General features: G+C 69.6%; 4 protein-coding genes across 12 annotated transcripts; 3 read left to right on the top strand and 1 right to left on the bottom strand.

Annotated features, from left to right (window-relative positions):
- The first annotated feature begins 233 nt into the window (after positions 1–233).
- Positions 234–1,366, top strand: APOF (apolipoprotein F). The gene is made up of 3 exons (XM_075525489.1): positions 234–299; positions 381–856; positions 953–1,366. Exons 2-3 carry the CDS (start codon positions 401–403, stop codon positions 1,364–1,366), a joined length of 870 nt encoding a protein of 289 aa, XP_075381604.1. The 5' UTR covers positions 234–299; positions 381–400.
- Positions 1,367–2,580: 1,214 nt separating this feature from the next.
- Positions 2,581–8,551, top strand: STAT2 (signal transducer and activator of transcription 2). Of its 3 annotated transcripts, XM_075525430.1 has the most exons (24): positions 2,617–2,654; positions 3,184–3,253; positions 3,367–3,498; positions 3,576–3,726; positions 3,797–3,895; positions 3,964–4,056; positions 4,125–4,203; positions 4,291–4,376; positions 4,454–4,602; positions 4,674–4,832; positions 4,904–5,056; positions 5,142–5,162; positions 5,255–5,348; positions 5,459–5,515; positions 5,595–5,678; positions 5,757–5,855; positions 6,163–6,298; positions 6,398–6,447; positions 6,553–6,641; positions 6,706–6,842; positions 6,931–7,119; positions 7,191–7,248; positions 7,397–8,301; positions 8,374–8,551. In XM_075525430.1, exons 3-24 carry the CDS (start codon positions 3,368–3,370, stop codon positions 8,508–8,510), a joined length of 3,156 nt encoding a protein of 1,051 aa, XP_075381545.1. In that variant the 5' UTR covers positions 2,617–2,654; positions 3,184–3,253; position 3,367; the 3' UTR covers positions 8,511–8,551. The 3 variants fall into 3 exon arrangements, with proteins under 3 accessions (XP_075381546.1, XP_075381545.1, XP_075381544.1); XM_075525431.1 differs by lacking the exon at positions 3,184–3,253 and having other exon boundaries at positions 2,581–2,654; XM_075525429.1 differs by lacking the exon at positions 2,617–2,654 and having other exon boundaries at positions 3,136–3,253.
- An 82-nt stretch (positions 8,552–8,633) lies between these two features.
- IL23A (interleukin 23 subunit alpha) lies at positions 8,634–10,588 on the bottom strand. Of its 2 annotated transcripts, none has more exons than XM_075525510.1 (4): positions 9,941–10,588; positions 9,669–9,767; positions 9,014–9,139; positions 8,634–8,888 (listed from the first exon to the last, which is right to left on the bottom strand). In XM_075525510.1, exons 1-4 carry the CDS (start codon positions 10,115–10,117, stop codon positions 8,742–8,744), a joined length of 549 nt encoding a protein of 182 aa, XP_075381625.1. In that variant the 5' UTR covers positions 10,118–10,588; the 3' UTR covers positions 8,634–8,741. The 2 variants fall into 2 exon arrangements, with proteins under 2 accessions (XP_075381625.1, XP_075381626.1); XM_075525511.1 differs by having other exon boundaries at positions 8,634–8,885.
- A 1,234-nt stretch (positions 10,589–11,822) lies between these two features.
- On the top strand, positions 11,823–23,377 carry PAN2 (poly(A) specific ribonuclease subunit PAN2). 6 transcript variants are annotated; one of them, XM_075525398.1, is made up of 26 exons: positions 11,823–11,951; positions 12,667–12,967; positions 13,472–13,641; positions 13,843–13,963; positions 14,057–14,134; positions 14,292–14,559; positions 14,736–15,078; positions 15,612–15,708; positions 16,311–16,430; positions 16,624–16,743; positions 16,817–16,945; positions 17,124–17,323; positions 17,726–17,865; positions 18,210–18,316; positions 18,805–18,903; positions 19,396–19,472; positions 19,959–20,100; positions 20,369–20,506; positions 21,183–21,242; positions 21,393–21,483; positions 21,562–21,719; positions 21,836–21,979; positions 22,151–22,330; positions 22,474–22,567; positions 22,669–22,832; positions 22,939–23,377. In XM_075525398.1, exons 2-26 carry the CDS (start codon positions 12,686–12,688, stop codon positions 23,185–23,187), a joined length of 3,771 nt encoding a protein of 1,256 aa, XP_075381513.1. In that variant the 5' UTR covers positions 11,823–11,951; positions 12,667–12,685; the 3' UTR covers positions 23,188–23,377. The 6 variants fall into 6 exon arrangements, with proteins under 6 accessions (XP_075381513.1, XP_075381511.1, XP_075381514.1 ...); XM_075525396.1 differs by having other exon boundaries at positions 17,723–17,865; positions 22,939–23,376; XM_075525399.1 differs by having other exon boundaries at positions 17,723–17,865; positions 22,669–22,866; positions 22,939–23,099.
- Positions 23,378–23,483: the final 106 nt, after the last annotated feature.

Here is a 23,483-nt window from a genome sequence, read left to right as displayed (position 1 = left end):
GTTTTCCCTCACCTTTTTTTTTTGGGGGGGTGTGTGGGTTTTTTTTTTTTCCTCCCAACACCTTTTCAATCTGGAAAGAGACCAAATAAATAAACGCAGCTCTCGGCCTTGCCTGGTGCGTGGGTCTGGGGCGCCGGGGTGCGCTGGGTCCCTGGGGCTGGGCGCTGCCCCGTCCCTGCGCCCGGGGCCGGGGCCAGGCCCTGCCTGTTGCGACACCCCCGATAACACGGCTATAAAGGGGCTGCAGGGGCGGCAGCCGCCGTCTGGCCGGGGCAGGGGACGCTGGCGTCGGCGAGCGGGTGAGCCAGGGCGCTGGGGGGCTGCGGGGGGCTGCGGCCGCGGGGGGCTGACGGGGCTCAGCCCCTTCTCCTGCTCCACAGGCCCTCCCGGAGCTGCCGCCATGCCCCAGGCTCTGCTCTTCGTCCTCCTCCTCCTCGGCCTGGGGGGCAGAGCCCTCTCCCTCGTCCCCCCCGGGCCGGAGGCCGACGACCGGGCTGCGGCGCGGGCGCTGCTGGTGCAGCTGGCGGAGCTCATCCCAGCGGGGGCCCTGCCGGGGCACGGGGTGTCGTGCCGGGACCTGCGCCCCGAGACCCTGCCTGGCTTCACCCGGCTCCCGCCGCTGCCCCGCGCCCTGGCTCGCGCCGCCATGGCCCTGGCGCTGACCGGGGCCGCCTGCGGGCCCCAGGCCGAGGCGGAGGTGCTGGCGCTGTCCCGGGAGCTGGGCCCCGCCACGGCCGCGGCGCTGCTGCGGGGGCTGGCGCGGCTGCGGGGTGCCCCGGCCTCCAAGACCCTGCCCCTCCTCCTCAGCCTGGTGCGGCCGGGGGGCTCTGCCCCGGCACGGCCCTGCGCGGCACCCGCCCGGCTCCGGGGCCCCGCGGCCGGCACCCACCCCGCTGCGCCCACTGTGCCGGGCGCGGGGCCCTTGGCCGAGGGGGTCCGGGTGCTCCCGGAGGCCGGGGCCCGTGCCTGGCTGCCTGCGTGCCGCCGTGCCACCCGGCACCAGTCCCGGCGCCGGCGGGAGGACGAGGATGCCTGTAACCCACCGGGGGAGCAGGAGGCCCACAGGGTGCTGGAGTGGGTGCCGGGCGTCAGCACCTTCTACAACCTGGGCACCAGCCTCTACTACGCCTTCCAGGGCTGCGAGGCCCTGGCCTCCACGCGGGCCCTGGAGCTCGCCGAGGACCTGGGCTACGCCGGCCTGGCCGCCATCGCTGCCAGCGCTGGTGGCCCCGTGGCCCTGGGGCTGCAGCTGGGGCTGCAGCCGGGGCTCAAGGCCGGGGTGCGGGCGCTCATCAGCTACTTCACCTCGGACGGGGACCCCCCACCGGCCCCCACCGCCCACAGCGGCACCGTCCTCATCGTCTGAATAAAGGCCCCGTATGGCGGCTGGCTCCGCGTCCGTGTCCCTGTCTGGGGGGGCCGGCACCGGATCGATGCGGGGCCGCCCTGCTCCGGGGCATGGGGACCTTGGCCCTGCGCGGAGCCACGTGGTGGCAGCTGGCCCTGGCCCTGTCCCTGTCCTGCCCAGCGTGCCCTGCCCTGCCCTGCCTGCCGGTTCTGGCTCCTGCGCGGCCTGTCCCCCTGTCCCCATGGCCTGTCCCCACAGTCTGTCCTCATGGCCTGTCCCTGTCCCCATGGCCCATCCCTGTCCCCATGGCTCTGTCACCCTGTCCCCACAGCCTGTCCTCATGGCCTGTCCCTGTCCCCATGGGCTGTCCCTGTCCCCACGGCCTGTCCCCATGGCCTGTCCCAGTCCTCATGGCTCTGTCCCTGTACCCAAGGCCTGTCCCTTTAGTCCAGCCCCATCCCTATGGCCCTGTCCCCACAGCCTGTCCCCATGGCCTGTCCCTGTCCCCATGGCTCTGTCCCCCTGTCCCCACAGCCCATCCCTGTCCCCATGGCTCTGTCGCCCTGTCCCCATGGCCTGTCCCCACGGGCTGTCCCTGTCCCCATGGCCTGTCCCTGTCCCCATGGCTCTGTCCCCATGGCCTGTCCCCACGGGCTGTCCCTGTCCCCATGGCCTGTCCCTGTCCCCATGGCTCTGTCCCCATGGCTCTGTCCCCGCAGCCTGTCCCTGTCCCCACGGCCTGTCCCTGTCCCCATGGCTCTGTCCCCATGGCCTGTCCCCACGGGCTGTCCCTGTCCCCATGGCCTGTCCCTGTCCCCATGGCTCTGTCCCCATGGCTCTGTCCCCGCAGCCTGTCCCTGTCCCCATGGCCTGTCCCTGTCCCCATGGCTCTGTCCCCATGGCTCTGTCCCCGCAGCCTGTCCCTGTCCCCATGGCCTGTCCCTGTCCCCATGGCTCTGTCCCCATGGCTCTGTCCCCGCAGCCTGTCCCTGTCCCCATGGCCTGTCCCTGTCCCCATGGCTCTGTCCCCATGGCTCTGTCCCCATGGCTCTGTCCCCGCAGCCTGTCCCTGTCCCCACGGCCCGCCCCTGGCCTGCGCTGCCATTTCCTCCCCCCTCCCTCTGGCCCCGCCCCTTCTGGCCCCGCCTCCTGACGTCATTTCGGGGAAGCGGGCAAGCCCGCTGGAACCCCTGACTGCCGGCCGGGGAGGCGTGGCCTCGCCGCCGCGCTCCGCCAATCGCCGCGCGGAGCGGGGAGAGGGCGTGGCCTCCGCGCCTTCCTGCCCCGGCAGCCGGGAGCCGCCGAGGTGGGAGCGCGGCGCCGGCCGGGGCGGGGGGTCCCGGGGGGGGTCCCGGGGGGGTCCGAGGGGTCCCGGGGGTCCGGGGGGTCCCGTCTGCAGGACGCCGCTTCGGGGACGGGCAGCCCTGCTGGGGCCGGGGGGGACACGCAGATAGGGGATCCCGGCTGGGGCACGCAGGGGTCGCTGTCGGGGGGTCCCTTGGGGGTGTCCCCCTGGGGCGGGGGGTCCCTTGGGGCACCCACCCCCCAGGATCCCTGCAGGGAGACACGCGGGGTGCAGGGGACCTGTCTGGGGGGTGCCCGCGGGGGTGCGAGGGGGGACCAGTCTAGGGGTGCTCTGGGGAGGGGCCCTGGGGTGCTGCGCAGGGGGTGGCGGGGGCCCTCGGGGAGGAGGGAGGCAGGGGGGCGCGGGGAGGGGGTGTGCGTGCGCCCCGGCCCCCGCAGCTCGGGACGGCTCGGCCCGCGGGCACCCGGCCGCGGGCGGGAAACCTCCGCCGCTGCTCACCCCTTCCTGGCGCCCCAGGACGGGGCTGCAGCCCGCAGCGCTCCCGCGGCCCAGCCCGAGCCGGAGCGGAGGCACCCACGGGACCCCCGCGCTGCAGGCGGGTAGGTGGGGCGCGGGGGTGCCCGGCAGGGCGCGCGGGTGCTGGTTCCGTATCCTCCGGTCGTGCTGTGGCCGGGGGGTCGGTGGGGCCGCCCTGACGCCCCCCGCCCCCCAGCATGGCGCAGTGGCAGGAGGTGCAGAGTTTGGCCAACACCTACCTGGAGCAGGTCCACCAGCTGTACGCAGGGGCGGCGCTGCCCATGGCGGTGCGGCAGTGCCTGGCCGCCTGGATCGAGGACCAGAACTGGTAACGGGGGAGTCCGGGGGCCGGGGGCCGCGCTGGCCGGCGCGTGCCGGGCCGGCGCTGAGCCCCCGGCACCGCAGGCGCCAGGCGGCCGAGCCGCTCTCTTCCCATGCCCGGATGCTCTTCCACTCCTTGCTGGCGCTGCTGGGCGAGCGCCTGGGCAGCCCGGGGCTGGGCGACGAGGACTTCATGCTGAAGCACAACCTGCGCAAGGCCCGCCGAGACCTCCAGGTGAGCGGCGAGGCCCGGGCGGGGGGGCTGGGGGTCCCTGCGCCCCGCTGACCCCCCAGCCCCTCCGCAGGCCGAGTTCGAGGAGTGCCCGGAGAAGTTTGCCAACCTGGTGGCCAACCTGCTGCAGGAGGAACAGCGGATCCTGCGCCTGGGGCAGGCGGGGGAGCAGGTAGGGCAGGGTCCCCCCCCCGCCCCGGGACTCTGCCGGCCGCTGCCCGACGCCCCGTGTCTCCGCAGGGGGGGGCCGCCCTGGCACCCAACACACCCCCGGAGAGCGACCGAGAGCAGCAGATCCAGCGGCGCCTGGCCGAGTTCCACGCAGCCCTGCAGGTAACGGCCCCCTCGGCCCCCCCGGGCCCCGGGGGGCTGCCCGGCCCCTCACCCCCCTCTGCCCGCAGGAGGCCGAACGCGCCTTCCGGCACCTGGAGGACCTGCAGGATGCCTTCGACTTCTGCTTCAAGGTGCACTACCTGCCGGGTAAGGCCCAATCCTGCCCGCCCGGGGGGTGGACGTGGGGCGGCGCCGCGCCGCGCCCCCCCGACCGCCCTCACGCCCTGCCCGCAGGTGAGGGCAGGACCAGCGACCCCCAGTACGCCCAGCAGGTCCAAGCCCTCCAGGCCAAGCTGCAGATCCTGGACCGGCAGCGGCGGGTGAGAGGGGGCCGGGGCCGGGCCGGGGGGGCCACAGCCGCCCTGCGCCCCCCGCTCAGGCGCTCCTCTCCCCCCAGGAGGTGCTGGCTCAGATGCAGCAGCTTCTGGGGCGCAGCGAGACGCTGCGGGACTTCCTGCTGCAGGAGCTGGGGGCCTGGCAGGAGCGGCAGCAGCGCGCCTGCCTGGGGGCCCCTGCTGACACCTGCCTGCGCCCGCTGGAGACCTGGTAGGGCCGGGCCGGGCCGGGGGGCCGGGGGGGCCGCGGCCGGCCCCCGCTGAGCCCCGCGGCGCCCGCAGGTTCACGGAGCTGGGCCAGGGGCTCTTCCAGCTGCTGCAGCTGCTGCGGGCGCTGGGGGACCTGCGGCAGAAGGTGACCTACGAGAGGGACCCGCTGAAGGCAGAGACCCCGCTCCTGGAGCGGCGGCTGCAGGAGCTGCTCACCTTCCTGCTGCAGAGGTGGGGGTGGCGGGGGGGACCGGGGGGGGCCGGGGGGGCCGGGGCGGCCTTGACCCTCCCGGTGTCCCCAGGGCCTTCGTGGTGGAGCAGCAGCCCAGCATGCCCAACGCCTGCAAGCGCCCGCTGGTGCTGCGGACGGCCAGCAAGTTCTCAGCCCGCGCCCGCCTGCTCGTCCGCCTCCACGACCGCAACCACCGCATGGAGGCCAAGATCCACATCGACAGGTTGGGACCCCCGCGTGGGCCCCTCTGCCCGGCCGCGGGCGTCCCGGGGCCCCGCTCCCCGCTGATGCCCTGTTATCTCTTGCAGGGACCCCCCCAAGATAAAAGGGTGAGAGCCGAGCGAGCGCCAGCCGCAGCGGGCAGGGCTGTGCCCCCCAGGGGGTCCTGGCCCCCCACCCGCCGCCTCTCTCTGCCCCGCAGGTTTCGCAAGTTCAACATCCTGACGTCGAGCAGCAAAACTCTCCTGGCAGGGGACAATCCCCAGGACGGGCTGGTCTGCGACTTCCAGTACCTCGTAGGAGCCCCTGCCCGGACCCCCGGGTCCTCTGCGGGGCGGGGGAGTGGGGCAAGGACCCTGGCCCAGCCCCAGCCCCCGGCCCGGGCTGACTCTCTCCTGCCCCGCAGACGCTGAAGGAGCAGAAGGACAGCAGGTCGGGCAAGGGCAGCAAAGGTGCCGGTGAGGTGGGTGCGGGGCTGGGGGCCGCGGGGGCACGGGGGCGGCCGGTGCCCCACGGTGCCCCACGGTGCCGCCTCTGCACAGGGTCCCCTGGCCGTGACGGAGGAGCTGCACCTCATCACCTTCACGCTGGCGTACGCCTACTGCGGGCTGCAGCTGGAGCTGGAGGTGAGCGCTGGGGGCCGGGGGGCTGGGGAGGCCGGGGGGGGCTGGGGGCTGCCAGCCTGACCCCCGCTCCCCCTGCAGACCTGCACGCTGCCTTTCGTCATCATCTCCAACAACAACCAGCTCTCCAGCGCCTGGGCCTCTATCCTCTGGTTCAACATGCTCAGCAACGACCCTAAGGCGAGCGGGACCCCTCCCCAGCCCTACGCCGCCCCCCACTGCCCCCGGCCCCGCTGCCCCCCGCCCCGTCTCCCCCTGCCCTGGTCCTGGCGTCCCGTCCCCATCCCTGCTCCTCGCCCGGTCTCCGTCCCTGTGTCCTGTGCCAGGTTCCCGGTCCCCGTCCCCGGTCCTCCCCAGTGCCCTGTCCCTTCTCCTGTCCCCAGTCCCTGCCCTGTCCTGGTCCCTGTCCCGTCCCCGTCCCCTGCCCCGCTGTGAGTCCCCGTCCCCCGCCGCCTGCCCCCGGCCCCGCTCACCCCGTCTCCCGCAGGACCAACAGTTCTTCTCCACGCCGCCCCCGGCACCCTGGCCCCGGCTGGCCGAGGCGCTGAGCTGGCAGTTCGAGAGCGTGGCCGAGCGGGGCCTGAGCAGGGAGCACCTCCTCATGCTGGCCGAGAAGCTCTTCGGTAAGGCCGGGCGCCGGCCCCGAGCCCCCCTCTCCACTGAGCCCCCCGGGGCCAGGACGGGGGCCGTGCCGCCCCCCTCACCCTGCTCTCGCCTCCGAGGCTCGAAGCCGTCTCCGGACAGCACCCTGGCCTGGCCCAAGTTCTCCAAGGTGAGCGGTGCCCGTCCCCCCGCGGCCCCATCGCGCTGTGCCCCCGTCCCCCCGCGGCCCCCGGGGATGTCTCCCCCATCCCCGCTCACCCACCCTCTCCCGCAGGACGGTGCCTCCGGCTTCTCCTTCTGGGCCTGGCTGGACGGGATCCTGGGGCTGCTCCAGGAGCACCTCAAGCAGCTCTGGAAGGACGGGTAGGAGTGGGGCTGGGGGCCCCGGGGGGCCGGGGGCCGCGGGGGCTGACGGTGCCTCCCCCAGGCTCATCCTGGGCTTCGTGAGCCGGAAGCAAGAGAAGAAGCTGCTGAAGGGGAAGCGGACGGGGACGTTCCTGATCCGGTTCAGCGAGAGCATCCTGGGGGGGGTCACCTGTACCTGGGTGGAGCACCCCGAGAGCGGTGAGCGTGCCTCCCCTGGGGTCCAGCCCCTCACCCCGGCCTCAGGCCTGCCCTGGGCACTGACTCCGGCTGCCCCCCCGCCCCGCAGGGCCCCCCGCTTTCCGGGCGGTGGTTCCCTACACCACGGCCGAGCTGGCGTCCCTGGCGCTGCCCGACATCATCCGCGACTACCAGCTGCTGGTGGAGGAAAACATCCCTGAGAACCCCCTCCAGTTCCTGTACCCGGACGCCCCCCGCGACGAGGCCTTCGGGCCCTACTACAGCCAGCGGCAGGAGGGTACGGCGCGGCGCGGCGCGGTGCTGGGGAAGCGCCCGCCGCCCCCGCTGACCTCTCCTCTCTGTCCCCAGGGAACCTGACGGAGCAGAAGAAATACCTGAACCGGCGCCTCATCCGCGTGTCCTCCAGGTGAGGCCGGGGGACACCTCGGTCCCTTCGTGGCCCCGCAGGAAGCGGGACCTTCTCGCCCGCAGCCTGGTGTCCCCGTACCCCGACCCCGACCCCGACCCAAACCCAGACCCAAACCCAGACCCAGGCCCGCCGTCTCTCCTTGCAGGCAGGCAAATGAGTTGTGGCAGACAGAAGAGGAGTTGGTGGCTGCCACGGAAAACCTGGAGACGCTGCAGCTGCAGCCCAGTGGCCTGGGGACACAGCGGCCTGGTGGCGTGGCACCGCTGCAGCCTGGGGGCTCAGGGACGCTGCAGGTCACCTCTGGGAACCTGGGGATGCTGCAGGTGATGGCCGGGAGCCCGGGCACGCTGCAAGCCGGGAGCCCGGGGCCGCTGCAGCCCTCGAGCCCGGGGATGCTGCAGCCTGGGGGCTCGGGGACGCTGCAGCCGGGGCCCCGAGGCCTGGAGCCACCACAGCCGCTGCAGGTGGGATCGGGGGTCTCGGGGATGCTGCAGCCAGGGATTGGGGACCTGGAGCCGCAGCTGGTGCTGCAGCTGGTCCCCGAGGGCCAGGGGACGCTGCAGGTGGGAGCAGGGGGGGCGGGGACGCTGCAGGTGCTGCCCACGGGGGTGGGGGTGCTGCAGCACGTGGGACCCGAGGACCGAGGGACACAGCAAGTGGGACCTGGGGCTGTGGAGCCGCAGCTGGTGCTGCAGCTGGTCCCCGAGGGCCAGGGGACGCTGCAGGTGCTGCCCGGGGATCTGGGGACGCTGCAGCCGGTGGCCGGGGACGTGGGGATGCTGCAGCAAGCGGGAGCTGGGGACACGGGGCTGCTGCCGCCGGTGCCCGGGGCTGCGGAGCTGCTGCTGGTCCCTGAGGGGCAGGGGATGCTGCCACCGGAGCTGAGGGACCTGGAGCCTCTCCCTGGGAGCCCGGACATGCAGGAGCTCCTGCAGTCGCTGGAAGAGGGGCTGGAGCCGGGCTCGGGGACGGTGGAGACACTGGAGGCGGCGGAGCTGATGCCCAACATGCTGGAGACCGTGGACGAGGGGCTGGGCCCCAGGCTGGCAGGTGAGCGTCGGGGCCGGGGGGGGGGCGGGCAAGGAGGGGGTCCCTCGGCACTGGCCTCTCCCCGTCCCGCAGGCAGCGCCGCACTCCTGGATCCCCGCGACCCGTTCCTGCCGCAGCCCGAGGACATGGCTCTGCCCACCGTCAGCTCCCTCTTCGCCGCCGCCACCGACTTGCCCCCGCTCCACATCGATGCCAATGACTTCCAGTGACTCCCCCCAGCCCCCCTGTAAATAAACCTCTGCCCGCCCCAGCTGCCTGCGCTGCCTGCGCTGCCTGCGGGAGCCCCGGGTCGCGCCATACCCACCGTACACCAAGCTCATCTCCTTCAGACCTTTATTAGAAACCCATAAATACCCGAGATAAATAGGGAGCATCGCACATAAATAGCCCCTCGGGGCAGAGGGGAATAAATAGTCGGGGGGGCCGCGGCCGGGCCGGCCTCAGCGGGGGCTGGCGCTGTGGGTGAAGACGCGGCTCATGACGGCGGTGAAGGACTGGAGCCGTTGGAGCGCCAGGCGCTGCAGCAGCGGGTGGGCCCAGGCCTCGCTGGGGTCCATGGGGTGCTGGGAGGGGCGGCCGTGCTCCTGCTGCGGGGAGAGCGGGGTTAGGGGGCCCGCGGCCACGGCCGATGGGTGCCCGCTTCCCCGGCCGCGGGGGGAACGGGTCCCCCCCCCGGCCCTGGCACCCCCTCCCGGCCCCCCCGGCCCCTCACCTGGACGAGGCCCAGCAGCTGGTCCAGCGCAGCCTCCAGCCGGGGCAGGCGGCGAGCGGTGAAGATGTCGGAGCCCAGCAGGTCCCGGTAGTGCTGCAGCCCCTGGAGGATGCGCTGCAGGCAGCGCTGCGGGGAGCGGGGCGTGAGCCGGGGACCCCCGCACACATCCCCCGGCACCCTGGGACCCCCGCACACATCGCCTGGCAGCCTGGGACCCCCGCACACGTCCCCTGGCAGCCTGGGATCCCCGGGCACCCCTGGGTACCCCCAGCACCCCTGGGAACCCCGGGCACATCCCTCAGCTTCCCTGGGACCCCCGGGCACCCCTGGGTAACCCCAGGCACATGCCTCAGCATCCCTTGGGACCTCCGGGCACTCCTGGGAACCCCCAGCACCTTCAGGAACCCTGGACACCCCTGGGAACTCCCAGCACCCCTGGCACCACGGCGCACATGCCTCAGCATCCCTTGGGACCCCCGGGCACCCCCGGGAACTCCCAGCACCCCTGGGACCCCCGGGCACATCCCCCGGCCATTCCTAGGACACCCAGGCGCATCCCCCAGAGCACCCCCGGGCTCATGCCCCCCCCCCGGGGCACCCTCAGGCTCCCTGGCTGCCCCACGGTGGTCCCTGACCACCCCACGTCCCCCGGTACCGTGTTGTTGGTGTCCAGCGTGGAGGGGTCGCAGGCATCGCTGCAGCGGATCCGGGGGGGCCAGTTCTTGGGGTCCTCCTCGCTCAGGTTCAGCTCCTCCTGGCAGCGGGGGGTCAGCAGGGTCCACACGCCCCCCGCACCCCCCGCCTCCCCCGGCACCCCGCGCCCTCGGGGCACCCCGCACCCTCGGGGCACCCCTCCTGCCGGGATGCCCCGCACCTTCCGGCGCCCGCAGACCCCCGGGCCCCCCCAGCCGAGCCCCCCGCGCTCACCAGGGCCCGGTGCGGCTCCTTGAGGGTCGCCACCAGCCGCAACAGCTCCCGGGAGAGGCTCCTGCAGGCGGCCCAGTCGGTGCGGGGGGCCGGGGCCGGGGCCGGGGCCGGGGCCGCGGGCGGCGGCAGCAGCAGCGGGAGGCAGAGGCAGAGGCAGAGGCGGCGGAGCGTGGCCATGGCCGGTCGGTGCCGCCACCGGTGCCGCCACCGGGCTCTTATGGGGTGGCGGCAGGTGGGGAATCCCCGGGGCAGGTGGCACCCGCCCCCCGTTACTGCGAAATCGCCGCCTCCCTCGAAAGCAGAACCGATACCGGGCCGGGGTCCCCGGGCTGCGCCCCGCCGCGCCCGGCCCCGCGCCGCGCCGGGACGGGACGGGACGGGCAGGAAAACCCGGGGCAGTTCCTGGCGGGGCACCGCGGCGGCAGCGGCACGGGCGGGACCGGGACACCGCGACCGCCCCGGGACCCCCCGCCCCGGGACCCCCCCTCCCGGCGCACCTGGGCCGCCCCGCCCCACCGAGCGCACCGGGAGCCCGGGCGGCGCGGGGCGGGACCCCCCGGAGCCCGGCGCTGTCTCCCCGGTGTCTCCCCGGTGTCCCCTTGGTGCCTCCTCGGTGTGCTCCCCGGTGTCCCCTCGGTGTCTCCCCCCCGCCCCGGCCGCCCCGGGAAATCAGCCGGGGCGGCCCCGGCGCGGCGGCTGGCGGCTCCTCGGGGCCGCGCTGTCCCGGAGGGGCTTCCCCCTTCCGCGCCCCCAGGGACCACCGCAGGCCCCGGCAGACCCCGTCCCCGCCGGGCCGGGCCGTGCTGCCCGCGGCGCCGCAATCGCGGCGGCCCCGACGGGGCGGCTCCGGCACTTCCCGCTCCCGCCCGGCGGGGCTGCCCCCGGCCTTCCCCGGGCCCACGGGCACGCACCGGCCGCGCCTCGGGCACCGGCCCCGGCCGAGCCCGCTCCGGGGGGCGAGGGGAGCCGCCCTCCCTCCCCGCCCGTGGGCTCGCCCGTGGCGTCGCGCCCCCGGTGGGTTTGGGAGGGGGAGGCCGGGGCGGGGGTCACGGGAGAGGCCGGGGCCAGCGGGGCTCAGCACGACGGTCCGGCCACGGTGCGCTGCCCTGGGGACCCCGCGGGACCCCGTGGGGCACTGAGGGGCCCCGTGGGATGCTGTGGGACACGGTGGAACGCCAGGGAACAGCGCGGGGCATTTGGGACACTTCGGGATCCCGTGGGGTGCCAGTGGACGCTGCGTGACACAGTGGGCACGGCGAGACCCCCGTGGGACGCTGTGGGACACCGTGGGGCACTTTGGGTCCCCGTGGGACACGCTGGGATCCCATGAGGTGCCAGGGGACGCTGCGTGACGCCCGTGGGCACGGTGGGACGCTGTGGGATGCCACGGGATGCTGTGTGACTCCGGTGAGACCCCGTGGGGCACTGTCCCTTGGAACCCGTGGGATGCCAGGGGACACCGTGGGCACGGTGGGACGCCGGGGACGCTGCGTGACACCCGCGGGCCCGGTGGGACGCCGTGGGAGGCCGCGGGACGGCGCGGGGCCGCAGGTGCCGCAGCCGCCCGGCAGCGCCCGGGGCTCTGTGCGGTGCTGGGGGGCGGAGGGACCGGGGGGGGTCCCGGAGCGCTCCCGCCCCGGGCTCTCCCGGCCCCAGCCTCGCCCCGGGGGCCGCGCCCCCCCCTCCGCCCCGACACCCGCGCCCCGAAGCGGCCGATTTCAGCCTTTTTGTCCCCTCCGCCGCGCCGTCTGGCACGCCGCCCGCCGCGCCGCTTACTCCCGCCTCGCTCAGGCGCTGATTGGCTCCGGGCTGCCATTGGCTCAGCGGCTCCGCGCTGCCATTGGTCCGCCGGCCCCGGGGGCGGGCCGGTTTACCGGGCGGGAGCGCGGGGGGCGCGGTTGCCATAGCGACGGCGGGAGGGGCGGCGGCGGCGGCCCCGGCCTGGCCGCTGCGGCGCAGCGGGACGAGCCCGGGAGCGCGGCCCCGGCGGGGCTCCGCCCGCGGCTGCTCGGTAACGGCGGGCGCGGGGCGCTGTGGGTAACGGCCGCCGTCGCCCCGGGGCGCGGGGCACTGTGGGATGCTTGGCCGGAGCGCGGGGGCTTGTGGGTAGCGGCCCCGGGCTCGGAGCACGGCGGTGAGAGCGGGGGCCCCGCAGCGCCCGCGGCTCGGGCTGGGCCCGGGCCCCCCCCCGTGCCCCGCCCCGCCCCGCCCGGCCGCGCCGCCAACGGCTGCGGGTCTGCGGCAGCCGATACCGCCGGTGGGTTCGGTGTCGGCCTGCGGAGATAAAGGAGGCGGGTGCGGAGCTGGCCCGGCGCCTCCCGGGGCGGGGCGGGGCTGGGCTCGGAGGGGTCAGCGGGAGCCCGGCCGGTGCCCCGAGCTCCGGGAGCGGCCGGGCCCAGGCGGGGGTCCGGCTCCCGGGGGAGGCTGCCCGGTGGCCGGGGCTGACGCCAGCGCGGGAGCGGGGCCGCTGCAGGCTCCTTCCCCCGCGGCTCACGGCCGTGACGGGGCACTGAGTGTGGCCCGGGGAAGGGACTTTACGGGCCCCGCTGCCTGCGTGGGCTCGGTGCTGCCGGTGTCCCCGGCAGGAGCGCTGCACCTTACGCTCGCTGGAGATTCCAGCCGCCTCTTCCATCCCTCGGAGTCACCGGGCCTCTGCCGCCGATTCTAAGAATCGGGAGACCCTGGTGTTTCTGACTGACCAACTTAGTTCCTTTTCTGTTTCAAAGGGAGACGCTGGTTTTCACCATGAATTTTGAAGGTCTCGACCCCTCCCTTGCCGAGTATGCTCCCCCCCTCCACCCTGCGCTGGACCCTGTCCTGGACCCCCATCTCAACCCCAGCTTGCTGCAGAACGTGGAGCTGGATGCCGAGGGGGTGCCGTTAGAGGGTATCGCGGTGCCGGAGTCGGTGCACCTCATGGAGGGCATGTACAGCGAGCTGCACACCGCCGTCTCCGAAGTGGGGGTGCCCGTCTCCGTCTCCCATTTCGACCTGCACGAAGAGATGCTGTGGGTTGGGAACCACGGGGTAGGTGCCCGCTCCGGGAGCGGGGCAGGGAGGGTCACCGCGCCGCTCTCGCTGCCCGACGCCTGCCTGCTGCCACCAGCTGGGGGCAAGCTGGCTGTGGGTGGAGAGCGGTTCAGCGCGGGGCCGAGCCGGAGAGTCCTGCTCCGAGCAGGGTTGCGCTGCCCCGGCGCAGAGCTTCTGCCCGGAGGTGGTTGATGCGTCTCGGAGCATGAGCCTTTCGGTGTTTCCCCAGTAACTTTACAGCCTGACGTGTGGGGCTGTTGGAGCTTTTTGTTCTTTACTCGTGTCTGCACGTATCTGCCTGAAAGGGAAAAGTCTGAACGATCTTCCACAGTTCGGGGCACGCGGGGGGCGGGAAGCCGCCCCGTAGGCTGGCTGAGGCCGTAAGGCAGCTGATAGCCTGCCTCCCCCCGGAGCCGGCGCAGGGCAAAGTGGCGTTTGCCTGTGTCACATCCAAGTGAAGCTGGGGCGGGTCTTGACGAGCCTGTCCCCGGCTGGTTTTAGGGCCACGCCACCTCTTTCTTCGGCCCGACGCTGGAGCGATACTCCTCCTTCCAAGTGAACAGCAGTGACGATATCCGCCAGATCCAGAGCCTGGAGAACGGTGTCCTTTTCCTGACCAAAACCAACCTGAAGTACATGTCACGGGGGGGCCTCATCATTTTTGACTACCTGTGAGTGCCTTCCCCTGGCAGCAGGCGGGTCGTGCCGGCTCCACGAGCTGCCCCTGTGCTGGGGGAGACGGTCCCGGCCCCTCTGCCGGCAGCGTAAAAGCTAGATGTGGGAGAGGGCGAGGGCCGATCCTCCGCCCCCTTCCCCGCTGCCTCCCCGAGCCGGGCAGGAGTGCGAGGGCTGTCCTCTGTCCTCTCCCGCAGCATGGACGAGTCCGAGGACATGCACAGTCTCCTGCTGACGGACAGCAGCACGCTGCTCGTTGGCGGGCTGCAGAACCACGTCATTGAGATAGACCTCAACACCGTCCAGGAGACGCAGAAGGTACGGCCGTGCTGGGGGCCGCTCCCTGCTGCGGGGAGGTGCTTTGCTCTGGGGCTCAGCTCCGCTCACCCCGCTCTTCTGCCTCCTTCCCAGTACACCGTGGAGGTTCCCGGCATCACCATCATGAGGCAATCAAACCGCTTCTTTTTCTGTGGGCACACCTCGGGGAAGGTAACACCAGCCCCATCCTACCTGGCAGCCCTGCTGATGCTCGCCTTCCCTCTGGGATACCCTGGCGTTGGTGCCCAGCTTTTCCCAGAGCTCAAGGGGCTGCCAAGTAGCCGCAGCTGCCTGCGTGGCACCCAGCACCCCCGTCCTACCCTCCCAGGTCTCCCTGCGGGATCTGCGCACTTTTGTGGTGGAGCACGAATTCGACGCGTACTCAGGCAGCTTGTCTGACTTTGACGTCCACGGGAACCTGCTGGTGACCTGCGGCTTCTCCAGCCGAATGAACGGCCTCGCCTGCGACCGCTTCCTGAAGGTGTACGACCTGCGCATGATGCGGGCCACCACGCCGCTGCAGGTCCACATCGACCCCTTCTTCCTCCGCTTCATCCCCACCTACACCTCCCGCCTGGCCATCATCTCCCAGACAGGTGGGCGAAGCCGCATCCCCCGCCCGGCCGGGCTCCGCTCCCCTGGCGAGAGCGGGGCGACGGTCCCGGCACCCCCAGGCTCAGGGTCACGTCCCAGTGGGATAGAGTTGGCCGCGTAAGCGAGGTGTGTGCTGGGTCACTGGTGCCACGTCGCTTTGCGCTTCCCTCTCGCGCAGGTCAGTGCCAGTTCTGCGAGCCCACCGGCCTCGCCAACCCCGCTGACATCTTCCACGTGAACACCGTTGGGCCCCTGATCATGACCTTTGACGTCTCGGCCAGCAAGCAGGCCCTGGCCTTCGGCGACTCGGAGGGGTGCGTCCACCTCTGGGCCGACTCCCCGGAGGTCACCTTCAACGCCTACTCCCGGGAGACGGACTTTGCCTTGCCCTGCATGGTGGACACGCTGCCCCACTTGGACTGGAACCAGGACCTTGTGCCGCTCTCGCTCATCCCCGTGCCGCTGACCAGCGACACCCTGCTCTCCGACTGGCCCGCTGCCAACTCTGCCCCGGCACCCCGGTAATTTGCCAGTCTCTCCCAGTGAAAACCAGCACGGGAAAGCTGGCCCCAGCAGAGTTCCTCTCCTTCCCCGGGTCTTGGGAGCAGGAGAGCGACTCTGTTGCTCCCCCGTCTCGTGGCTGGCGCTGCCCTTCCTCATCACATGCCCTGTGAAATGCAAGATAAGTTCCCCGTGGCGGAGCTTAACTCCTGAGGTGCAGTGGCCGGGCAGGTCTGAAGGCGGTAGGGTATGGTCAAACCTCCGTCTTCCTGATGGGGAGATCGCGGTGGGATCCTGGCTGCATTCTGCCTGTGTGGAAATTCTTGTTTTTCCTCTGCCTGAGCCCTGTCCCAAACACGCCTGCGCTCAGCGCTGCCGCCATGTTCTGGCGTAGCCCAGGTGTTTTGTTGAGACGGAAAATGAGCCCGGGGGAAGGACTGAGCGGGGGAAACCCTTGTGACCCGCTGGCGGGTCCCTGAGCACACCCAGCGAGGCCCTTGGTCAAATGATGCTGCCAGACAAAGCAGCCTCTGACTCGCGGTGTGTTTTGCAGGCGAGCCCCTCCGGTAGATCCCGAGATTTTGCGCACCATGAAAAAAGTGGGGTTCATTGGCTACGCCCCAAACCCAAGGACCAAGCTCCGCAACCAGGTACCCACTCTCGGGAGGGGATTGTGCGGGGAGTGGCGTACTCCTGCCAGCAGCGGAGGTCTGCGGTCTGGGGAGGGATGGAGCTCTGGCTGCGTGCTGAACGACCTCGGAGCTTTCTGCAGGGCTTGGGACGGGGTGAGAGATTAAATTCTCTGGCTTGGGGTGTTGCAGGAGGCAGGCGTATAGTTTGGAGGCGACAGCTTTTCCTGCGCAGTGTCAGCGGGTGAGCCAGCCCTGGGGCAGGGCTGGAGTCTCCCCCTCGGGCCAGAATCCCAGTTCTATCGATAACTCGCTCTGTGGTAGAAAGGTTTGAGCTGTCCGGTTCGGAGGTTTATGGCACATCCCTCGCCCCTGGGAAAACACTGCTGTGTTTCGCCCTTGCCCGCAGCGCCGCTGTAGTTTCCCACAGTGATAAGTCCCTTGTAAGAAGGAAGGTGTGGAGGCCTCGTGCAGGTTAAGGGAGGGCCCCACTCCTTTCTGGTTTATTCCTTTGCTCATTCGGGGAGGCAGGAAAGCCCAGGAGCTACTTCTTTCAGTACGTGGTGCTTCACTCCGCCTCAGGGTTCAGCCGCTTTTCCCTTCCCTTCTCTTTCCCCTCACAGATTCCCTATCGGTTAAAAGAGACGGACAATGAGTTCGACAGCTTCAGCCAAGTCCCCGAGTCCCCGATTGGGCGGGAAGAGGAGCCACACCTCTACATGGTGGCCAAGAAGTACAGGAAGGTAGTGGCCTTCCGGGGCTGCTCTGGGGCACGGAGGAGGGCTGGCTGGGAGTCCCCATGCTGGGCTCGTCCGGGGCAAAGGACCCGCCTGGGCCCAAGCACCTGCCCACGTCTCCGTGGGGAGCACCTAGGCGTTGTGCCGGTGTCCCGTGCTGTCGGAAGGTGTCTGTTTAACGTGTTGTGTCTCTGCTCAGGTCACGATCAAATACTCCAAGCTGGGGTTGGAAGATTTTGACTTCAAGCATTACAACAAGACGCTGTTTGCAGGCCTGGAGCCCCATATCCCCAACGCCTACTGCAACTGCATGATCCAGGTGGGAGACGCCCCAGCCCTGCCCAGACCACCGCGGCCCCCGGGACCTCCCCTGACTGCTCCGTCCCTGCCAGGTGCTGTATTTCTTGGAGCCGGTCCGCTGCCTGGTCCAGAACCACCTGTGCCAGAAGGAGTTCTGCCTGGGCTGTGAGCTGGGCTTGCTCTTCCACATGCTGGACCTGTCCCGAGGAGACCCCTGCCAGGTCCGTGGTGAGCCCAGGCGTGACGTGAGGCCGGCGGGCTGGGCTGCCTGGGAAGGGTCAGAGAGATCGCAGAGGAGCGGGAGCCGGGTGGTGCCGGGTCCTCGGGTGATGGCATCAGACAGCGTGGAAACTCCTGTCACTTGACCTTGGTGACATGCCACTCTTGCCCCATCCCCAGGGAAGCAACTTTTTGCGGGCTTTCCGCACAATCCCAGAGGCTTCGGCGCTGGGGCTGATCCTGGCTGACTCGGACGAAGCCACAGGGAAGGTGAACCTGGGGCGGCTGATTCAGAGCTGGAACCGTTTCATCCTTACTCAGCTGCACCAGGAAACCCAGGAGCAGGAGGGACCGCAGGCGTATCGGGGGGCGGGCAGCAGGTAAATCCCCAGTCTGGGGACAGGACAGGGAGTAACCGAGCCAGGGAGGGGGGGCTGGCTCCCGGAGGCCCCATCCATCCCTCAGGAAGGAGCTTTCTTGCCACCCACGTCTGCCCTGAGGGCTGCATGGGAACGCGCAGCGCTGCAGGCTGCCCCTACAGCCAGCTTTGAACCCTGTGCTGAATCTCTGTGGGTGGGTTGGGGCAGTGCAGAGGTCACTGGCTCTGGAAGCCTGATGGCCGGTTCCCCAAGAGCTGCTGGAATCTGGGTGCTGGCCCCGAACGGCCCTTGTGCAGCCCGAGATGTGCGGGTCCCCAGTGCTCAGCCCACCGCACCAGCCAGCCCCGCTCCGCAGGGATTGCCGGGATCCTGCTAACCCCGGTGCTCTTTTTTCTCCAGCAGCTTTGGGTCCTCGGGGGACTCGGTTATCGGGCAGCTGTTCAGCTGCGAGATGGAGAACTGCAGCATGTGTCGCTGCGGCAAGGAAACCGTTCGCGTGTCCTCCACGCTGCTCTTCACCCTCTCCTACCCTGAGAGCACTGGTAACAGGCAGGGGCGGGCAGGGCAGGGCCTGGCACCTTTAACGCTGCTGCATTGCCGTGGCCGGGTGGGGTTTGTTATCCGTATGGATGTGCCGTGACTTTTCCGGGTGGTAGACACCTGCAGTGAGGAGCTTCTGCAGTGGTCTGGCCCCGGCTGCAGCAGAGCCGGCAGCCGAGGTCTAGTGGTGGGTTTCCAACCAGCCGAGCTTTTGGCTACAGAAAGGCAGATTTGGGGGTTGGCCTTCTCACTGGTGGTTGTGAGGAAAACCCCAGAGGTTTGGCTGAGCTAAATTGGTAAAGATTTGTGTGTTGGAAGGTGACGTTATTCTCCTTTCTCCCTTCAGAAAAGCCAGTCAAAGATTATGAGTTTGCCCAAATTTTAAAGCGAAGCATCTGCTTGGAGCAGAACACGCAAGCCTGGTGCGAGAACTGTGAGAAGTACCAGCCCACGGTGAGCCCAGGAGCGGGGTGCGAGCACGTCAGGCTTCACGGGCTACGAGGGGTGCGGGAGAAGGGTGTGAGTGCCCTGTGCCACTGGCTGAGCAGGGGCAGTTTCTCCATTAGTCAGTGGGGAACCTCCTGAGCGGATGCTGGAGATTCGGTTCCTGGCCTGGATGGTGAGCCGGAGCGGTGTGGGGTATTTCCTGGGCTGTGCGAGCGCTGCAATGTGTCTCGCAGGTCACGCGGACCCCAGCTGAATCCCCCCGGGGCAGGGGGCAGAGGTAAACCCCCCGGGAGCTGAGCACGCCTGCCCTGACGCGGCAGCCTGCTCCCTGCCTCAGTTGCTCTTGCAGTACCCCGAGCTACCAGGAACCCGGCCAGGCAGCGGGGAGGAAGCTCTGCAGGCAAAGGCTTTGGAGGAGCACGTGCCAAATCCGGTTTTGAGCCTCTCCAGGGCTCTCGGTGCTGCCCAGCTTCCATCTCCTGCTCTCTCTGCAGGTCCAGACCCGGAACATCCGCTGCCTGCCGGACGTCCTGGTCATTAACTGTGAGGTGAACAGCTCCAAGGAGGCAGATTTCTGGAAGACGCAGGCTGAGGTGGGGGAGACACTTTGGGGCAGAAGCAGGCTTGTTCTCCCTGGCACACGGGGTTTGCTGCGTGTCCAGTTCTGCGGAGGTGTTTTCACTCTGGTCTCGCTGTCTCTAAGTCTCTCGCTCTCCGCTCGAGCGTCACCCTACTTTGCTTGCAGAGGACATGTTGGTATTTGGTCATGCTTGTAGCATGAGCCGTGCATTTGGAGTTGGAAAAGACAAGATCTCCTGCCATGACAAAGCTGACGGGACTGCAGTAGAGTCACTCTTTCATTCCCCCAGTCCCGCAGGACCTAGGAGCAGCAAAGCAGTGCCCGCTTCCCAGAGCACAAGCCCAGCAGAGAGCGGGCGGACAGCTGGGTTTCCCTCACTGTCTTTTTCCCTGTCACCGACTTTAAAGTCCCTGTGTTTTCCCCACTTCTGGCCTGGCTGTCACCCACGTGTTCCCAAGCCCGGCCTGTCACTGCACGCTGACGCTTGCCTGTGTTTCGTTGCCAGTATGCCTTTCAGAGAGCCATGATGAAGAGAGGAGGCTTTGAGATCACCAAAGGCAAAGAAATCTCTCTTGGAGAGTGGTAGGTGACCCTTCCTGGGGTGGCAGCTCTGAGCAGTGACGCCTTCTGGGTTGTTCTCTGGGCCTTGGAGAGCTCAGGGCCATTTCTCATCTGATAATGATAATTTGATAATCTACCTGTCTGTAGCTCTTCCTGGGCTCTTAACTGGAACAGTCTCATTGCTGCTCTTGAGACCGTGACCCTGTATGGGTGCTCTGCACAGCATCACCCTTGTGACCCACCTTGTGATCCACTTCTGAGCACCCAGCCCTCATTCCCCTTCCCTTTTCAGACTGACAAAAGACCCAGGACCGTGTATTGGCCCTTTCTGGCCAACATTAGCTGACCACCTTTCCCAGGGTCCTGCTCTAGGCAGCTGCGGGGAAGGGGTGCAGCTCTGGAAGGTTTAGGAATAGGCTGGTGGGTGGGGCGGTGGGGATCCTGCTCCGGAGAAGTTGGCCTGGATGACATCTCGTGACTCCCTCCGACTCGGCCTTCTCCATGCAGGAAGGAGCTGGGGAACCCCGACACGGGGCATTCGTATCCTTCTGTGGAGGAACTGAAGAACATTTGGATCCCCCACGCCATCAAGATGAGACTGACCAAGAGCAAGGAGCTAGATGTCTGCAACTGGAGTGAGAGCGATGAGGTAAAGGCTGATGAGATCCCTCTGGGGCTACGTGGTTGTGTGCACGTGAGGCTGCGGGAGCAGAACTGCTTCAGAACCGCTTTCTGCTGAGCGTGTGTGGGCGAGAGATAACGGGGCTGTCTTGGAGACACCTCGGGTGAGCATGGAAGCCTCTGGGCTGGTGGTGAGACAGCACGGCCAAGCTCTGGGGTTTGGGTTGGAGGCCTGGGAGCTGCCTGGCAGACAGTCGGGGCTCAGACATTTCCCCGGGGGCCGGTTCCTCTTGCAGCTGAGCCCGACTGACGACCCCGAGTCGGTCTACGTCTACGATCTAATGGCCACCGTCGTCCACATCCTGGATTCCCGCACGGGGGGCAGCCTGGTGGGGCACATCAAAGTGGGAGAGACCTACCACCAAAGGAAGGAGGTGAGAAGCCCTGCGGGACGGGTGCTCTCCTGCCCACAGCCGCCGTACCCACAGGCTGCCCAGAGCAGCCCCCTGCTCCCTGGGAGTCCCGCCTGGCCGAGGCGTTCTGGCCCACGGCTTGCCCCGTTCCTGGGTCTCTCAGTCAAGCGTTGAGCGTTTGGCTGAAGGTGCCGGGCATTCCTAAACAGCCGAGTGCTGCTTGGGCACCTTACGGGGAGGGGAGGGCTGAAGAAGCACTCTTCCCGCACTTACTCAGGCTGGTTCCTCCTGGGTCACGGGCACGTTGCCAGCTTGTCCTTGTGCTTCCAGGTAAGGGCTGGGACGTCATCTCCCTTCCCGAGGAAAGGGGGCTGGTCTGGGCAGTCCTGCTGTCTGGTGGAGATGCCCAAGCCAGGAGTTCCCAGAGTGTGTCAAGACTGCATCCCTGTCTCTTATCTGTTGCATCTCTGTGGAGTTTTGGTTAGGAGTCGGGCAGAGACCGTGCCTGTCCAGCCCGAGTGCTTCATGTACGCATCATCACCACCCAGGCCAGCAGGGATTTCCCCACAGTGTCCCAGGAAGGGTGGGAGTTCCCACATGGCATCGTCACTCCCCTCTTTCCCTGGTAACTGGGTAGAGGAGTCATTGCATTTGTCTGGGGGGGCCCCTAAGGCAGTGCCTGTGCCTCTGCCCCCAGGGAGTCACACACCAGCAGTGGTACCTCTTCAACGACTTCCTCATCGAGCCTGTCGATAAGGTGAGCGCTCGGGGCAGTGCCACCGGCCCTGTGTCAAGGCGAGGCCGTGGCTGTGGGGACCCCGTGGAGGGGGGTTTCCTGCTGCACGCAGGAGCACCCCGCCCCACGCCGGGCTGCCCCTACCCCTGCACTGTCCCCCCTTCCCCGCAGTGCGAGGCGGTGCAGTTTGACATGAGCTGGAAGGTGCCGGCTATCCTGTACTACGCCCGGAGGAACCTCAACGCCAAGTACAACCTCGTCAGTGAGTGTCTGGGGTGGAAGTGGCCATGTGGCCAGCAACGCCGGCTTGTGGCTGATCTCCCTTCCCCTTTTCCTGCAGTCAAGAACCCCATCGAAGCCAGCGTGCTGCTAGCAGAGGCCTCCCTGGCTCGCAAGCAGCGCAAGTGCCACGCCACCTTCATCCCCCTCATGTTGAGCGAGATGCCGCAGGCGGGCGACCTGGTGGGGCTGGACGCCGAGTTTGTCACGCTGAACGAGGTCAGGCCTCAGGGGACGGGGCGCAGGGGCAGCCCCTCTGGGTGCACCCGGTCCCCGCGGGGACTGCGGGAGCTGTCGGTCACCGAGCTCTCCCTCCCTCCTCTCGCCCGTCGCAGGAGGAGGCCGAGCTGCGCAGCGACGGGACCAAATCCACCATCAAGCCCAGCCAGATGTCGGTGGCCAGGATCACGTGCGTGCGCGGGCAGGGCCCTAACGAGGGCGTCCCCTTCATTGACGACTATATCTCCACCCAAGAGCAGGTATGGGGCTCCTGCCTGGCCTCGCGCAGCTCCCCAGCCCCGCAGGGAGGACGTGGACCCGCTCTGCCTCCCGCTCCACGGAGGGGCACCCACAGTAATGACAGCACCCTCCCCGGGATGCTGGCAGGGGAATCGGGGAGGGGCAGACCCCCACGGGCCTGGTCTCCGCAGGTGGTGGATTACCTGACCCAGTACTCGGGGATCAAGCCGGGAGACCTGGACGCCAAGATCTCCTCCAAGCACCTCACCACTCTCAAATCCACCTACCTGAAGCTGCGCTTCCTCATTGACGTGGGAGTCAAGTTCGTGGGCCACGGGCTGCAGAAGGACTTCCGTGTCATCAACCTGATGGTGACAGCGCCAAGCCCTCCCCCCCAACCTGGACGTGGGGGTCTCGGGGTGGGGCTGGGAGGCTGGCGGCAGTGTCGGGGCTCACCCCCCCCCCCCTGCAGCAGCCCCCGAGCGCTGGCAGCAGGACCCTCTCTGCTTTCCAGGTGCCCAAGGACCAGGTGATCGACACCGTCTACCTGTTCCACATCCCGAGGAAGAGGATGATTTCTCTGCGCTTCCTCGCCTGGTACTTCCTGGGTCAGTGGCCGAACCCTCGGATCCGGGAGGGGCAGGAGTGGGGGTAGCTCCCCCCCGGGGTCCCCGCCAGCCCCGCTCCCTGACCGAGGCTCTCCCCGCAGACCTGAAGATCCAGGGGGAGACCCACGACAGCATCGAGGACGCGCGCACGGCGCTGCAGCTCTACCGCAAGTACCTGGAGCTGAGCCCGCAGGGCGCCGAGCCCGAGGACTTCCGCAAGGTGCTCAAGGGCCTCTACGAGAAGGGACGCAAGCTGGACTGGAAGGTGCCCGAGCCCGACAGCCAGAGCAGCCCCAAGCGTAAGGCGCCGCCGCCCCCCCCGCGCCCCCCGCGCCCCCCGCCGCCGCCTCACCCCCCTTTGTCTCCGGCAGATGGGGCCGTGTTCCCCCCCGTGCTGGCCCTGTGACCGGGCCCCGTGGCCCCCGGCGAGGAGCAGCCCCGGGACCCCCCCGAGGGAGGCGGACACACGTGGAACTGGAACCAGCAGCGGGGACGGGACTGTCCCCGCCCCTGCCCGACCCCCCCCCCCCCGGGGCCCGGCGCCTCGGGACTCCCTCTCCCTGCCGGTACCGGGAATCGCTGCCCCCTCCCCTCGCCCGCCGGCCCGGGCGCCCTCATAAAGCAGCCTCGGACACCCGCGCCGCCGTCTCCTCCTTGGCTCCGGGGCCGCGGGGTGAGGGACCGGCACTGGGGACACGGCACGGAGGAGCCGGAGCCAGATCCGGACCGGGGCTGGCACCGGGGACACGGCACGAAGGCCCCGGGCCCCGAGCGGGGCTGGCACCGGGGACACAGCGCGGAGGAGCGCGGACACGGCAGGAACGACCCGGTGCGGGACCGGGACCGGGACCGGGGACGCGGCGCGGCCACGGCACCGCCGGTCCGGGGGCGGGGCCGGGGCGGCCGTGGGGGCGGA

This window comes from Mycteria americana, chromosome 26, assembly GCF_035582795.1.
Source record: "Mycteria americana isolate JAX WOST 10 ecotype Jacksonville Zoo and Gardens chromosome 26, USCA_MyAme_1.0, whole genome shotgun sequence".
Taxonomy (NCBI): Eukaryota; Metazoa; Chordata; class Aves; order Ciconiiformes; family Ciconiidae; genus Mycteria; species Mycteria americana.
Note: the sequence above shows the minus strand (reverse complement) of the source record. Positions and strands in the feature narration are given on the sequence as shown.